Source organism: Rhinopithecus bieti, unplaced genomic scaffold, assembly GCF_001698545.2.
Source record: "Rhinopithecus bieti isolate Rb0 unplaced genomic scaffold, ASM169854v2 scaffold_34314, whole genome shotgun sequence".
In the NCBI taxonomy this organism is placed as follows: Eukaryota; Metazoa; Chordata; class Mammalia; order Primates; family Cercopithecidae; genus Rhinopithecus; species Rhinopithecus bieti.
In genome coordinates this window covers 716,292-734,736 of record NW_016814736.1, presented here as the reverse complement: position 1 = coordinate 734,736, position 18,445 = coordinate 716,292, and the positions used below count along the sequence as shown (strand labels likewise).

General features: G+C 33.9%; 1 protein-coding gene across 3 annotated transcripts in view; it reads right to left on the bottom strand.

Annotated features, from left to right (window-relative positions):
* LUZP2 (leucine zipper protein 2) overlaps window positions 1-18,445 on the bottom strand; it is a 583,280-nt gene that overhangs the window by 19,226 nt on the left and 545,609 nt on the right. For all 3 annotated transcript variants that reach the window (XR_001881449.1, XM_017851852.1, XM_017851851.1), the window contains one exon: window positions 11,896-11,988. Coding sequence is in view for 2 of the 3 variants with exons in the window: in XM_017851852.1 (XP_017707341.1) it covers window positions 11,896-11,988 (93 nt within the window). In the remaining variant the exon portion in view is untranslated. The remainder of the gene's footprint in view (window positions 1-11,895; window positions 11,989-18,445) is intronic.

The window sequence follows — 18,445 nt, the reverse complement described above, 5'->3', positions numbered from 1 at the left end:
GAAATGTATATAAGACTGACAAAATAAAATACATTAAACTCGGTATTGTCAAATTTCATAGCACAATGATAAAGTTGGAGAGAGAAAGGCACACAATTTTATTGGTGTGCTTTGACTTTTTTTTTGGTTTTCTTTCTCTTTCTTTCTTTTCTTTTCTTTTCTTTTCTTTTTTTTTTTTCAAGGTCTTGCTCTGTCACACAGGCTGGAGTGCACTGGTGTGATGATAGCTCACTGTAACCTCAACCTCTCTGGCTGCAGTGATCCTCCCACCTCCGCCCTTCAAGTATCTGGGAGTACTGGCAAATGCCACCACATGCAGATTTTTTTTTTTTTTTTTTTGTATTATAGAGGCAATGTTTCAACATGTTTCCCAGGCTGGTCTCAAACTCCTGTACTCAAGTGATCTGCCTACCTAGGCCTCCCAGAGTGCTGGGATTACAGTTATGAGCCACCGTGCTTGGCCCTGGAGGTTGGTTTCAAAGTAACACATAAAGCCTACCTATCTGTTTGGCCATTCTTGTAACTATCTATGTCTGTCTTTATCATTTCTATATCCACTATTTCTACCTCTCCCTCTCTCCCTTCCTCCTCCTCTCCCTTCTTCCCCTCCCTTTTTCCCTTCCTTTCTCCTGTCCCCTCCTTTTCTTCTCCCATCCCTCTGTTTTCTTTCTTTTTTTGTTGTTTTTCCTTTCTTCTTTTTCCCTTTTCTTGAGGGGTATAACTGATATGTCACTTTCCAATGATATATTACCATCTATAATAATAACTGCTTATCTGTGTACAGCTGGCATATGGGGCAATATACAGGTTCATAAAAATATAACATTTAAATGTGAAAAGTGCCTAAAAACTTAAGGTCTTCATTCCATATCCATTTCAAACTCAAATTGCTTTTCTTGAACTAGAGCAAAAGTTCAGATATCATTTCTCTTTATGCATGTACAATTAAAGAATACAATTTTACTTGGGAAAGAATGGACAGACATGTAATAAGTTGTAGTGAATGATGGATTAATTATTCAAAATAATCATTTTCTGTCTAAAAAAAGAAAAAAATATCAAATATTAGTCTGGAGATCTTCAACATACCTTCATCATCGCAATTAAGTAAAATTCAACCTAATTAGTAAAGTACCCAAGATCTGGAAATTCAAGTGATAAAATATGAAAATTATTCAGGAAAGAACACATAAATTCAACTGCTTCAATATGCAGTTCACCCATTCAATTTTACAGGAGACCTAGGGAGAAACACATCTGGGTCTGTAAATTATAAAGTGGGATAAGCCACAAATACATCTATTACAATGATTAAACACTGCCTCTCAGATACACATCTTCACCAACACCTCTAGAATAACCTGTTTGTTTCTGTGATTTCTGGCAATAAACTGCCAACTAACACAATATTATCATATGACCACAAAAGCAATCATTGTAACAACAAAAGTATGTAGTTGAGACAAACCTTGCTAATTACATAATCTTTGTGTGTGAAAATGAACACACAATCACAATGTAGTGCAGGAGACTCTAATCCTATGATGTCTCTAGTTACAGTAAGGCAGGAAGAATAAGCTTTGGAGTCATGCACAAATGAACTTGAGTCCAAACTCTATTTCCTACTATTTGTGATAATGTGGGTAAGTTCATGATCATTGGTACCTTATTGGAAAATAAAATTAGACACCAATAACAATGAAATAGAAAAAGTCAAATTTTGACATTACAGAAAATGAACCAACAAAATAGATTACTATATTTCAGCACTATTTCAGATAAAAGTTTAATTTGAAAATAGACAAAGGATCCAATGACAAAATAAATTATCCTGACACAGAGAGAGAGAGAAATAGAAAAAAGAAGAGGAAGAAACAGGAAGAGGAATGGGAAAAAGAGGAGGATGAGGATAAGACAGAAGATAAAAGATTAATGGTAAATCCACTAATATGTTAGTTATTTAGCTTTTTATTCTATATCACTTTTCTTTTTATTTATACTGTTGAAAACTTCATCACAGAACAGCATCTGCCTATGGCAAAATGGGAAATACCAATTTAATCTCATTTTATCTCATCTGTTAGATGATGATAATGATAGTTACCTTCAAAATGTTTATATCACAGTGAAATGAGATAATAAAGGTAATCACAGCAATGTGAATAAAGAGATAGTCCATATTAGGTTAAAATTTGCTACTATCTGAATATTTATGTACCCCCAAAATTTATATGTTGAGATCCTAACTCACAAGGTGATGGTATAAGGCACTGGAGCCCTGGGGAGGTGATTAGGTCATGAGGGTAGAGCCTCATGAATGGTACTAGCGCCCTTACAAAAGAGGCTTCAGAGACATCATCTTACCTCTTCTGCCATGTGAAATTACAGTGAGAAGATGGCTTTCCCTAAGCAGGTGGGCCTTACCGAACACCAAATCTGTCAGTGCCTTCAATGAGAATTCCCTAGCCTTTAGAGCTGTGAGAAACACATTTTCTATTGTTTATAAACCACTCAGTCTATGGTATTTTGTTATAGCAACTCTAATGAATGAAGACAAATTCTTTTTACCTTCATTCGTTGTATGAACTTGGGAAAGTTACTTCAACTTACTGAGGCTCTGATTCTTTATCTGTAAACTAGACAAAATAATACCTACCTCAATCAGATGCTAGAAGAGTTGATTACATTTTTAAAAATCATGCAAAGGTTCCTAATGGAATATCTTGCATATATTAGGTGCTCAATTTAGGTTCTATCTTTCATCTCCCTTTTTCAGTTTTCCCTTCCTTCAATCAAAATTTCTCTATATTGGCAATAAGTTTGATTCCTATCATAATAGAAGTTCTGATATTCACTTAAGTTTACACTTCTGTGGTCAACATATTAATTCTGATCATTACAAAATCTTGACATTGCCAAAGAATTTATTGCTGGAGATTTTCCCCCCAGTTCTCTGTTTCTCTTCCTCTCCTCCATTTGTGTTTATGATTTAACAGAGTAAGAAAATTGTGTCAGTAACCAAGCATTCAACCCGCCTTGAGTAACTTTTACCTTGAAGGATGACTTTTATTCTTTTTTTCCCCACTCAAAGCAGAAACATCAGCTCAGTCAGCCCATCTAATTTAACTAAGGCATTCAAATGCTTCAGAAGGTTTTCATTATGATACATGTATGTGTTTGCCTTCAGTGCAGATATCCCATTTGGGAATTATTTATGGAAATAAAGTAGTATATTTAGAATGACTTTCAAAAGGTCATGATGACTGAATTTATAATCACTGAAATGATTACAAAAAGATAATATTCTCTTTTGCTTTATTTTATTTTTTATTTTATTTTAATTATACTCTATTCCTGTGCTCAGAAATAAAGAATAAAACTTTAAGAATTAAAGCAGATGGAATACGTTTTCAGAAATTCATTGTCAAATTTTCATTTACTTTGTATCACTGATCTTGCCAATTGCTATGACTTTGTTATTGTTATTAAACACTTCTTTTTACTTTGCTAAAGAGATTAGTCATATCTCTTATGCTCTTACTCTAAAAGATTAAAATAACTCAGAATAATTAATGCAAATATACAACTGGTAAACTTGAAATTATACCAACAAAACTATTTTGACAAATACAAAATCCAGTTCATTCTCCATATTTAAATAAGAGATGGGACAAGCTATAGGCTAAAAGCAAGCAAAATTTTTATAATATTACAAAAGAGAAAAAAAAGTAAAATTGAGAACCATGCTACTTAGAGACACTGATACGTTTTGGCTGACTTTTTCTGTGACACCAATTTATGTAGCAAATTGATTCTTTACATTTATTACAGAAAAATGTTTTAGTGCTGGTTTAATAGTTACAAGTTAGTATTAAATGGAAAAGCAAGAAGTCAAAAGATTGAGAATGTAACATTAAATCAAGACAATGACTCCAAATTCAGTTGATGGAGCCAATGGTAGGAGTGGTCGACCGGAAGCGAGGCAAGTTCTGACATCAATGTCCCCCAAGCAGGTGCCTCTGGGCAAGTCACATTCCCTCTCTGAACCTTAATTTACAATACAAATATTATTATAGCCTTTGCCCTCAAATTACTTATTATCTAATTCAAAATGAGAACCTTATACAAACAATCAAAATACAAGGTGTACTGTGATAATGGACAAAATACATTCATCCAGCAAGGATGATGGAAACCCAGAGAAGGAAGTCCTTATGTGTCTCATAGGTAAATGGGAGGGGTAAAATAATTATTTATCAGATTATGCTTTGTGTTTTCACATTACTTTGGCCAGTGATTTTTATAATAAATATCAACATGGTTACTGGGTTACTTTCACTTACCATATTAATAGGTTAACCATTTTTCTTAAGCTTTCCATACTATTTATGGAAATATACCAAATTAGGTTAACATGTTTAGATGCTTAAATTAAGGTGTTAGACAAAAGTAAACATGGAGATTTATATGAATAAAATATAACATTTTTCCAAAGACTATTGGAAGCTATCTATCATTCCTATACTATTTGGAGGGATTCCTGCTTCTTCTTGAAAAAAAAAAATAGCACAGTAGGACAATAAAAAATGCTTTTAAAGAAGCCAACCTCTTCAGATGGTCTGATGGAATGTAGCCCAGAATGACAATGGTGTGTGGTTTCTAAGTCCAATTACGGCAGGGCATAACTTGCCTAGAAAATTATGTTAACCAAGCATTGGATCCACCATCAAATGGATCCAAACCATCAAATCCAAACCATCAAATGCTGCAAAATGCATGTTGGATATAATAGCAAACTAGATTTCTTATATCTCAGTCAAAATTGTTTTAACACGAAAAAGCTGGCATAATTTTCTACTTGCAGCTCTAGAATTTATTTTCTGCACATTTTCTCCTCTCATTTCCCTAGGCAATATTTTTCTGTTGAATAGACTCCCTTTGGTAAGGGACTTGCAAGCAGATGTAACGGCAGGAAATTGAGCTAGTGCTCCCAGTGCTAAACATAAGCCATCCTTCTTTTTCATTTCCTCAGCACAGTAAGAAAAATTAAATGTTTGCTACTTATAGGAGTCAGAAATATTCCAAAACACATTTACATTGAGCATTAACTCTTAATTCCTAAATGAAAATTAAAATACAATGTTCAATGTCTTTAATTCTTGATATGCTATTAAACAATATGAGGTACATTTGCAAGCTGCAGGAAAATGGGATGGAGTAGATACATCCTTTGCTTTCTCAATGTGACTCTAATATTATAATTTAAACAAAGCAGCTTTTAGAGTAACTTGTACATACCTCAAAGTGATAGTCAAATATGCTGCTAAGAATTTAGCGATCCATTTCAAGTTTCTTAAGTCTTCTTTAAAAAGGAACAAGGAATCTGAGGGCCATTTCCTAAGTGACCTTGCCTGGTTTACATAGGCATAGGCAGGAAGTGGAACAAAGCAACAAAGATATCTAAAAATAAGCATGTTTTATAATTTCAAGTTTGATTCTTTGGCCACAGAATATTTTGAGACTTTGAGTATTAAAACTTCAGAGCTGCTTCTTAAAAGGAACTAATAAGGATATCTATGATGTGGTTGAACATGACATATTTAATATCTATATATTTATATAATAATCATAATAAACCTGCAATAAATGAATAACAAAATTTCTCAAATTACAGTATCACAATCTCAGCTGACTGCAACCTCTGCTTCCCAGGTTCAAGCGATTGCCCTGCCTCAGCCTCCCGAGTAGCTGGGATTACAGGCGCCTGCCACCACAGCCAGCTAATTTTTTGTATTTTTACAAAAATACAAAAAGAGACGGGGTTTCACCATATTAGAGCCAAGATGGTCTCTATCTCCTGACCTCGTGATCCGCTCGCCTTGGCCTCCCAAAGCACCGGGATTACAGGCGTGAGCCACAGCACCTGGCAATTTCTCAAAGTGTTTAACATTAAAAAATATTGACAGAAGAAAATCTACGTGAGAATATTACAATAATACACATTCCTGGGCTCTTTCCCTGACCAATGGATTAATAATACATGGGAATGGATCTTGAACATAAGCAGTTTTACTGGTTGATTTGGTGATTCTTAGTATGATAAAATGTGAAAAATCTTCATCTACCTTATATTGATAAAGGGATCTGAATACAAAGTCCCTTCCCAGAGCAACAATGTTAGGAAACAGCAAAGTCAGTATCCACATCTAGGTTTTATGTAGTTCCCATGCCTTATCTTCTATGTTATTCAGTCTCAGGTATGACCAACAGGAATCAAAATGCATAATCTTTCTTATGTATTTACTGAGAGACTGCATGGGGTCCTATCAGCTGTCAGGGAGGTGAGGTTGCTGATAATTATAGAATCCTGGGCCGGGCGTGGTGGCTCAAGCCTGTAATCACTGTGAGCCGAGACGGCGGCGAGGATCACGAGGTCAGGAGATCGGAGCCGATCCTGGCTAACACGGTGAAAACCGTCTGCTACTAAAAAATACAAACAAACTAGCGGGCGGGGTGGCGGCGCGCCTGTAGTTCCAGCTACTCGGGAGGGCTGAGCAGGAGAATGCGTGAAACCCGGGAGGCGGAGCTTGCAGGAGCTGAGATCCGTCCACTGCACCCAGCCTGGCGGCAGAGCGAGACTCCGGTCTCAGAAAAAAAAAAAAAAAAAAAGAATCCTGAAATTGAAAGAGATGCTAACATGATCAGTCTATTCTTCCACACTAATGCCTCAATTCCTGACTGTATTCCAGAATGGCTGTTTTTCATTATTCTATCACGTATTATAGTACTTCTGCCAACTGCTAATTCTAGTTTCAGATACTTTTCATAAAGAGTTCATTTTTATATTTGACTAAAATATTATTCTTCCTATAGCTGTTTCTACTAACTGCCTCTGGTTCTGCTGTGTAAAGTGGCACTGAATAAGGCTACTCATTACAAATACATTGCAAATACAATTACAGTATTTAAGCTTGCTTTGGTCATATTTTAAGGTTTTTCATTTGATAAATTAATTAAAGTACATAATTCAAAATATTGAGGTTTTGTGTGAGATATATAGCTTTGCATAAAGGAATGGAAAGTAGTAATTATTGAGAGCTTGCTATGCTAGTCATATGCCAATTGTTAAGCTGTGCTATCTCACTGGATCCTTTGGGTGAGCTATATTAAGCAACGGATATTCATCTCTCTTTTCAGAGGAGAAAAGCAGTCTTAAAAGGGTTAAATATTCTTGATCACACTGCTGGAAACTGGTTGAAACATAAATTAACACAAACCTTCAATTCTAATTTTTTTTTCAGCCTTCTACCTCAAGCGTTAGAAAACACTTTTCATTCGTCATTGTTGAACCTCAAAGTGTTACTTCTAAAATGAGATAGGATTTATCAGCGTAGACTGATAAGCAAAATTTGATATGAGATTTGTCTCCTTTATTCTGGATGTAGCATCATAATTGCTTAAAATCAACATTGCAACTACCTATAGGTGATGTGCAAATCTCATCACAGTTTTACTCAGAGCTCACAGTCACTTAAAACTCCTCATTCTGATGGATCAACATACAAAAATTACTTGCATTTATATATACTAGCAGTTAACAATCTGGAAATGCAATTAAAATACTACATTTGCAGTAGTATGAAAAAGAGAAAAGTACTTCAGAGAAATAAAGACAAAAGAAATGCAAGATTTGCACCCTCAAAAACTATCAAACATTGCTGAAAGAAATTTTAAAAGATTAAAGTAGGCCAGGCGCAGTGGCTTATGCCTGTAATCCCAGCACTTTGGGAGGCCAAGGTGGGTGGATCACGAGGTCAAGAGATGGAGACCATCCTGGCCAACATGGTGAAATGTTGTGGTCAGTTATTTTTTGTTAAACATGCTAAAGAAATTCAATTAAAAAAAAGGTATTCCTTAAAAACGTGTTATAAAGACGGGGACAACTGAATAACAACATGCAAATAATAAGTGCAAAACCTTACCTAACACCATACACACACACGCACAAAAAAAAATTGAAGTAGAATATTTATCTAAATGTAAGAAATAAAAGCAAACATATTATATAAGAAACCATGAGAAAACAAACAAATAAAAAAAAAAAAACTGTGTGCTTAAACAGGTAAATAATTCTTTAGATATATGAAAAGCATGAAGACTAAAATGACAAATTGATCTTTATTGAAATTAAAAGCTTCGATGTTTCAGAAGACACGAATTAGGACTTCAGGTACTTCTCTGACACATAAAGGTCTTGGAAGTCTCCACTTGCACCTTCACAACAAGCAAAAGGCTGAACAGTCTGATAATTAATAACTTTTCTTAGATGTATCAAAGAGTTAATGTTGCAGAAAAACTACCACCCCAAAAACTGGGGACACAGTGAATACAGAGAACATAGACAAGCTACCTGAGTGAAAGCTGCTGGAGCCAGTAGTTGATGGGAACATTGTTGTAATACCTTTAATAAATTTCTGGAGGACAAGTATGGACTACTATGAAATATAAAAACTGCTACATGCTTAGTTTAAGGTAGGGTGAGCACTCACTACTGAGAATTTTACCTTTCGGAGAACCATGAGGTTTTAATGGTGAAGATGGGAGAATAGAGAAGCAACCACTTGTGTTTGTTCAAAGGGGGAAAGATTGTACCAATTTTTCAGTATAAGCATAAACTTATAATCAAATCCAGCAATTCTACATCTAGGTGTCTACTCAACAGAGATTAAAACATATACAAAGTGGTTTATGCAAATGTTCACAGCATCATCTTTTCATAATAGCTGCAAATTTAAAATAAGCCAAAATACATCAACTGGTGAATGGATAAAGAACTGCGGTACACTATACAATAAAATGTTTTCCAGCAATAAAAAAGTACAAACAAATACAAAAAGAACCTGTGTTTGTGGTTGCCTGAGGCTTAGTGGGGACAGGGACTCATTGTAAAAAAAAAAAAAAAAAAGGCATGTGGGATGATATTAGGGAGATGAACATGTTCTGAAACTGGATTATAGTCCTGGGCTCAGCAAATATGATGAATAATTGAAATATACACTTATACGGGTGAATTTTTATGGTATGTAAGTTGTGTCTCAATAAATCTATTTTAAAATTATATTTTCAAAACAATTAGCTTCACTGTGCCTTTTACTCATTCTAATTATTAACAGAGTACCCATCTCTTCTGTTCAGAAGTAAATAGAAAATTGTTAACCAAAATATCACCTACTCTAGTTTTCTTTCTTGATAATGATGATGCAGTTATTTCAGTCAGTAAAACATATATTTGGGGCTCATGTTACTTACATCTTCATTTGATCACAGAATCCTGTGGCTCTCTTTTTGCAATAGACTTTTCATTGCTTGTTCCCAGTTGTTCCCATGATTGTCTAAATTCAGGTTCCTATTTAATCTCACTTTAATTATTTTTAAAATTTGCTAATTCAGTGGTTTTTGGATTTCTGAATTCATTACAACTGAAAATCAAATTAAAACAAGAAATAGGAATAAAGCTACTATCAATTTTTATTAAGTAAGGACATTTAAAAGCAAGTGAAACTACATTATATCATACTTTTTGTCTTTGTCATAAAACCTAAATAGCATTCATTTCATATCTGATTAAAGGAAAGTCATAAAAGGCATAGGCTAAGATTCTAAACAGCACACCTGCAAAATAAAATATAAAGGTAGAAATGTGATAAATAATTTTATTTTGTGGTTTTGAAAAATGAAATTAAGTTCTGCTTTCTTATTCAGTTTGGACATTCAATAAAGCAACCCAAATTGGAGCTTAAGTATCTAGGTTGGTAGAGTCAGTATTTTTATATTGCTACATTAAATGGAAGCAATACATTTCACGGTATTTAATGCAAATCAGAATATTATGGCTAAATTTAGACAAGGCAAAAAATAAAGTCTCTCTAGTTTTATTTATTAAAAATGTCCAGATTAATTGCTCAGAATCTGACTTTCTAAAAACTCCCCAGATGGTTCTTATGAATGGTGAAATCTATTATTAGTGAAAAATGACCTACATATTTGAATCATCTGGAGGAAAGACACAACTAATGTCTAGACCTTACCCACTGAGGTGCTGAGGTAGTTTTTCTGCAATGGGTCGTGGGCATTAGTATTTTGTAAGTACTCTTCGGTTGGTACTATTCTGGAGACAGAGCTAAGAAGTACTGGTCTAGAACTTGAAAACTGATGCTCATGCATGTCCCACTAATTCCTATTACTCACACCTGGTTTATGTCACTCATTATATTACTTTCTTTGTTATTATCTATAATTGAATCTGCAGGCTCTGAATACTGAGCACTCTATGTACTAAAAGGTATAGCTTCTTAGGAGTAGAGACTCCAGTAATACAAGTCTAGAGGACAGAAGTCAGGTTAGTGAAAGAACATTTATGTTTGTGTTGGTGGAGGCAGCTTTTCGAAGAGCCCCCGATCCAGACTGAGACCAGAACAAGATAGTATCTGCTTCTGGAACTTACTGAGGACAGAAGAATTATCACTGACAAAGGAGAACAACAAAAGTAGAAGAGAGAAACAAATAATGTATGAATAAAACCATTTATGATTTGAAGCAGGCTTCAATAAGAAAAGTAGACCAGAATGTTGCTTTGGGGAATCCTAGCAAACCACACATAAATTTTCCATTTTGCCTCCAGTGAGAACATGTTTTTATGGAGTTTCAAAATATATATCAAGAAGTAAAATACCATCCTTAAAATTAACATCATGGTCTTATCACTCGATTGAATACAAGCATTTGAAAACCTGAACTAGCTCCCTAGTCCAAATCAAACTCAGCTTGGGAATCCAAGGCCCCTCACTCTCTAGTCTTCAGTGATTGTTGTAGGCACATATCGCACCATTTTGGGTACTATGTTTTTTTAGCCACACTGCTGTGATATTTTCCTACCTCTGCAAATTTGCTCACTGTCAAAGACCTATCCATGCTTCAAACTACAGTAAAATCTTCCTTCCTGCCCAAAGCCTTTTGACTCTCTCCTCCTTTGGAAGTAAAATTCAAGTATTTTGTTTATACTTCTTATTAGCTTTATTTTCTAAATTGTACAGTTTGGATACATGTTTAAATAAACAAAGAGTTGAAGGCAAAACTGTTGAGTAATTCATTTTTCTTAATCCACTTTGGCAGCCAGAAGAGAAAAAAGAGATCACTTGTTTAGCTTACTTTTCTGTTCCTCCTTATCATTATTATATATTTTTAGCTGCAGCCTGATTTCTTTCAAGCATAAATAGTTTCATCAGACACTTTTCAAGTTGGATTGAAGCCTAATTTTGAATCTGTTCAACACAATTGCTGTCATTTGCTAGTTCTCAAATCTAAATGTAATAGATCCATTAGCTTAATTTTGCCAAAGTTCAAAACAAGTAAAATTCCATTGCACTTTTAATGAGTGAAAAGACTAATTGAACAAATTCCATATTTCCTATCATTTGAAGGAAATGAATCTCCCTTCCTCTACCATGATGTCTCTGTATGCTGAGTGTATTTGCTTTACATGGAGAAATACAACCTATAAGTTTTTTTTGTTGGTTTTTGTTTTTTACATATTAACAGCTTTCTATCATGTAACTGTGGGAATGACCACCTTGCTTAGCCTGTAGTCATCCTCTTACCTCTCTAACAACTCATATTCATAGTTGTCCTAAGAATCTGGTTGCAGTGCTTACTGGAACACCTAACTCATTCAGCCCAAAAGAACATTTACTTTCTTATATTTAAAAGTACAATCCTTAGATAGTAGATATTACATATAAGTAGTAAGTTTCATGGTGGCATAGATTAGAATTGTTAAAATGCTTATGCTTTGTTCTCATGTCTAATACTGTAAAAACCATCTTAAATTTTTCTTACATCTTGAGAGTCACAGGCAGTGGTACTCGGATTTCCTTCCTTTGTTGACTCAACTTGAGAGCTCTCATTGTTTCCAGAAGCACTTTGTTGAGGCTTAGAAGAGACGAAAAGAGATAGAAAGAAAGAGATCATTAAATACAAGAGAAATAGTTTGAACAAATAGATCCAAATCATTATTGTAACACATGATATAATATTGTAGTAACATTGCAACCAAAATAAAACAATAAAATGGAAATTTGTATATATCAGAGACCATAAAATATACTTTGAAAAATTCTCAACTTTGAAATTAAATAAATTATATTTAATTTTGCATTAGTGATGTCCATTGGGATTATTTTCTTACTGAAAATATTTATTTCTTCCATGGTAAGATTTTATTTTAAGGATTCTAGTCCCTCACAAAGTATATATCCTATCCTTTTCTTTTTATTTTAACCCCCAGGATATGTAGAAATAATACATGAGAAAGAAAATAACCTGATTTTCTCGATAGGAAGAAAATGACTCGTAACACTTCATAATTTACATAGTGGATTATATTAACTCAAATTCTTTACTAACTAATCAAACTCTGCTTTATATTTCTGGAAACTCTAAATATTATTGTGGAATTCATCTCTCTAGAAACATAATTGAAAAGAAAAGAAAATTAAAGAAAAGAAAAAGCTGTTTCCTACTTCTGGTCAGAGAAGGGTATACCCTAATTGCTGTATATAAGTACCACTATAGATAGGTTTAAGATTATCCATTCAAATGTGTATGTGTTTCTTGGGAAGAGCTGATTTGAATATTAGCGTTACACTCAGCTCCTCAGTCCACGAGGGTACTGTTTTAGGGCACAAAAAATAAACTAGTAAATGCTAATTTGCCTGAGTCTGAGACTTTGATCACAACACATCACAGGAGAGGAAGAAATTGGGTTTCTAACCATTAGGAGTGAAGGAAAACTAAGACACAGTCTGGAGAGAGTACTCAAATTTCACCCAGGTTTTTTTTACCTATACTTTCTACACAGCACTCTCCTGGTTTTTCACAGGCAAGTACATTCTTTAGCAGGAGAACATTTTACAAAACAATATCTTTATAAAACTAAAATCCAAGAATAGTTAATAAAGCTGATAGAATATTAAATGTAAAAAAGAACATGAATAAAGCAAACAGAATATTAGAAAAACAGTAGAAAATAAAGTAACTAAGTTCACTAAAATTGATCCTATATAAAGTCACCCAAATGCTGAGCTCTGGGTATAACAATAAATAAATAAATAAATTAATAAATAAATAAAAAGTAAATACATTCTTCTTTATTTATACCTAAAGAAGTTTAACTTCATTAGGTGAAATCCAGAAGGCATTTAGTGTTTTCCACCTCCCATACTCCCTTTTTCTTTCCTGTCTTTCCTTTGTTTAGGAATCCTACGTCTGACCTCCCGTCTAACTTCTCTAGGATTAAAAAGAAATAATAAACAGGAAAACAAAACTTCTTCTTTCTAATCCTATTAAATTTATTCAATAAGCTTTGGAGTTGCCCTTTAAATCAAGCCAATGAACAAGCCAGTGTTCTGTGTCAGATGCCTTTAGTAAATACAAAGATGACAAAGGTAGCATTTGGGTCTTCATAGAATTCACCTAATCTGATTGTTAGTCACATAAGTAACTCTAATATAAAACTTATTAAATACAGGGAGGCAGAACAGACTTGTATATATTTTAAAAAGAATGATGGTCAATTCCATTTGGGGTAATAAGAAAAGTTCTAGTGAAGAGAGTTATTTTTGAAGTGGGTTGCTGAATAACTACAGCAAGAATGAGGGAGGATATCCAGGTGAAGGAAAACATTTAAGCAAACAAACAGAATGAGACTCAGTTGTTGACTTGTTGTTCTATAAGGCAGAAGGAGCAATAAGCATGATTAAAAATCCTAAAAAGTAGAGAGGCGATCCCAAAATTGAGCTACAAAATTTATACTTAATTTAGTAGCCAAAGGGGGGCTGGGTGCAGTGCCTCAGGCCTGTATTTCCAGCATATTGGGAGACAGAGGCAGGAGGATCTCTTGAGGTCAAGAGTGCAAGACCAACCTGGAGAACACCATGAGTCTCCTGTCTCTACAATTTTTTTTTAATGTGGTAGTTTATACCTATAATCCTAGCTAATGAAGAGGCTGAGGCTGGAAGATGGCTTGAGTCCGGAAATTCTAGGCTACAGTGAGCTGTGATTGTGTCACTGCACTCTTGCCTGACATAGGATCCAACTTAAAAAAAAAAAAAAATACCCAAAGTTGGGGGTCCCTTGGATATTTCAAATCAGAGGTATGATGTGGCTACAGCCCCTGTCAGAATGATATGGCAACAGTACACAGGCAAAAATGAAACAGAAGAACATGAGCGTGGGGAAACTAATACAGAAGCAATTAAAATGACCAGGTATATGACAGCAACAGCTGAACTGAGATGTCAATCCTGGTGATAGAAGAGATTGAATAGTAATCGTATGTTCTGAACAAGGGTTAGTATATATGCCATTTGAAGAATTCTACGTAATAAAGAATTCTGAAATATAGAAACTGAAGAAAATGTATGTCTTTAGCAAGAAGGGTGATTTTATATTCCTAATCAAGAGTTTAAAGCACTTGCAACTCCTAAATAGTTAAGTATTATTGGATATCAGTGTTAAAAACAATACCATTCTTTTTTTTTTTTTTGAGACAGAGTCTCGCTCTGTCGCCCAGGCTGGAGTGCAGTGCCCGGATCTCAGCTCACTGCAAGCTCCGCCTCCCGGGTTCCCGCCATTCTCCTGCCTCAGCCTCCGGAGTAGCTGGGACAACAGGCGCCCGCCACCGCGCCCGGCTAGTTTTTTGTATTTTTTTAGTAGAGACGGGGTTTCACCGTATTAGCCAGGATGGTCTCGATCTCCTGACCTCGTGATCCGCCCGTCTCGGCCTCCCAAAGTGCTGGGATTACAGGCTTGAGCCACCGCGCCCGGCCAACAATACCATTCTTAACAAGAGTCAAAACAGATATTTATTCTAGCTAAGATATACTGAACATCCACCACCTGTCTTCCCATAACCACCAACTTGCAGATGCTTTGAGGAAACAGGTTAAAAAGAACAAGAGTAATAAATAAACAATAATACTGGAAGTCTCCCCTGGCAGTCACAGCCAGAACCACAGCTGCAAAATCAAGAAGAATGGATTGAATCACACTAACAGGCAGGGGACATTTTCAATGTATTTTGTTTCTAAACAATCAGATGACAGAAGAAATAGTCCCATAATTTCCTTGTAAATTTCTTTTCACATATAGTGGCATTAAAGGAAATTAAAAAAATAAAACACATCCATTATTCTAGCAAATCTACTTTTATTCCTGTTACCCTCCCAGAGTTGTTAATATCCACATGCATGAATATCTTACACAATCACAATTGGGCCCATGCCATTTTTATTCTGCTTTTACATATAACATGAAATGATGTTATATATGGTTTGTATCTATACCTTACAGGTCTAAAAAATTATAAGGATTTTTTTTTAAATGTGTATTATGGTTGATGATTTTTGAAATTTTCTGTTTGGAGTTTTATAGATCATATTTTGGTGAACATTAACCTTCTTGATACCAGCCTGCATAACTTCTATCATTCTAATCACTGATCCAAACATCAGGCTATCATAGGCTTCGGGCTCCTTAAAGGAAGATATCATGTGTTATTCATTGTTTCATCTTGGGAGCTAGTACATACTTTTATTCATATTTTTTGTTTCCTTCTTGTTTCCTTTTCACATTTAGTTTATGATTTCTTTAGGATTAAGAGAAGGTAAACATTAGGGTCAGTACTGAAGCAAGGGCAATGGGCATGTTTATTGTTAGAGAAATCTTTCTAAAATGTAGCAATTTAAATTGGTGGTTTTCCAACATGAATAAAACCAACATTTATTATGTCTACCGCTGTAGCAACAGTATTAGTTTAGAACGGAATGAAATATTTGAAACAGCTCTGTATCTCAAAAGAGTTCCATTTGCTCCTCAGTAGTCTCTCATCTTCCTTTTACTTTCTAATAATACTTACTCATTTTTTTTTTTTTTTTTTTTTTTTTTTTTTGGAAGGATTTACTTTTCTCTCATGGTATGGTACATCCCAAGCATTGTTTTGTGCATCTAATTTCCTGACCAATTCAAGATATGGGCACATACATAATCCAAGTTAGGTCATTAGAAGCCTTGAAACTTAGCTGACCAGATTCAAGACAGGCTACCAATGGTTAGATATGTTAATTTCAGCAGGGTGTCTTCTACACGTTGTTTCTACAATAAAACCATTTTTGTGATTCATGTGTACCAATCTAAAGAAGCAAAGTTTATTTCTGCCTGTGCCCAGGCTTGTTTCTCCCATCTTCTTGCTAATACTATGAGTTATGATGGTCAGCCAAGAAATCCCCTTTACTAAAATTGGTAAAGATCAGTATCTTTTGTATATAACCACAGAGGCCTGGATGATACAGGGAATCAAATCACTAAAGTAAAACTGACAACACAAGTTCTGAGATAGTGTTTCACCATAAAGACTACCAGAAGGAAAACCTAAACCAGTTAGGAAAGCTCAAAAGAGTAATAACAGGCTCAATAATGATGGAAATTTTATTTTAGCATAGGTATTCAATAAATCCTTAAAAATAAAACTATGTAGCAGATGGATTCTTTTCATGCTCATTTAATTATGTTTTCTCATGCAAATATCGTGCATTTATTAAAATGTGCCCAGATTTTGAAGGTAAGACTGAGGCAAATAATATATTGAAAATAAATTATCATCTATCTATAATTTATTCTTGTGGGTCTTTGATATTTTAGATGGAAGATAAAAGGGGCTTCATTCACTATTAAGTTTATAAAGAGCAAAGAGAAAATAATGACAATGTAACTTTCCTATTCCATAAATTAATGAAAGGCTGCCCTTGTGCTCAGCTATCAGAAAACTGGATTGTCTGATTTACTACCTTTTTTTATCAATATTAATGCTATCTCATTTAATTTTGCTTTAAATCATGTACGTACATTAATTACTTTTTACAATAGGAAGAAAATATACATTTCTTCACCAGTGTGAGCACCAAAGCATAAAAGTTAATTTTTTCATTCAAAACCTAATATTAAATTAATGAACTGCTTGTTTTCAAAATGATAAATATCATCCTTCATACATGCCTTTGCCATCAGTGAGATGGCTCCTTGTGGAAAGAAGCTTTATTGAAACTGATTAATGAACACCAGAATGAGAACTGAATTTAGGGAAAGATGATGTATTTTGGAGTCAAAGGAATGTGGATTTCAATTCTGGATCAGTATTTAAATAAAATATGTCTCAGACTATCTATATCTATATCTATCATCTCTCTATATAGATAGACATATAGATATCTATCTACAGAGAGACTATATATAGTACATTTACGGCCTTAGACTATATATATAGTGTTTATATGTATAGTCGCTATATATCTGATATATAGATTGTTAATCTATATATCTATATATAAATTAACAGATTATATATTAACAGTCTATATGTATAGACTGTTATGTATATATGTCTATATGTAGACTATATGTATAGTCTATATATCTGATCTATAGATCGTTAATCTATATATCATATAGATAATATATAGATTGTTAATCTATATATCATATATAGACTATGCATATATACATATAGACTGTTAACATATAATCTGTTAATTTCAGCAGGGTGTCTTCTACACGTTGTTACTACAATAAAACCATTTTTGTGATTCATGTGTACCAATCTAATGAAGCAAAGTTTATTTCTGCCTGTGCCCAGGCTTGTTTCTCCCATCTTCTTGCTAATACTATGAGTTATGATGGTCAACCAAGAAATCCTCTTTACTAAAATTGGTAAAGATCAGGATTTTTTGTACATAATCACAGAGGCCTGGATGATACAGGGAATCAAATCACTAAAGTGAAACTAACAACACAAGTTCTGAGATAGTGTTTCACCATAAAAACTTCCAGAAGGAAAACCTAAACCAGTTAGGAAAGCTCAAAAGAGTAATAACAGGCTCAACAAAATATATATTGATACATATATATCCTGGACCCACAGGGGTCTTCAAAGTGATAATAAATTGTGTGTGTGTGTGTAAAACAATACATATTAAATATATAAGATATATATCACTTTATATACATATATAATCAATTTGTATATTTCAGCTGATTGGTAAGCACTTTCAATGCAACATTTTATGTAATTGTCTTAAAACAGAATGAGATGGATTTTATTTCTGACCATATATTTAGTCTATATATCTGATACATAGACTATACATATATACATACTCTGAGACCCATTTTACAAAAACAAACAATCAAATAACAACAACAACAAAAGCAAAAAGCACACTGCAATTTATGTACTTTTTACATCATGCAAAAAATACATATATACATGAGAAATATTATATACAGTCATATATATTTATATATGTATACATTGAGATATATATATATATATATA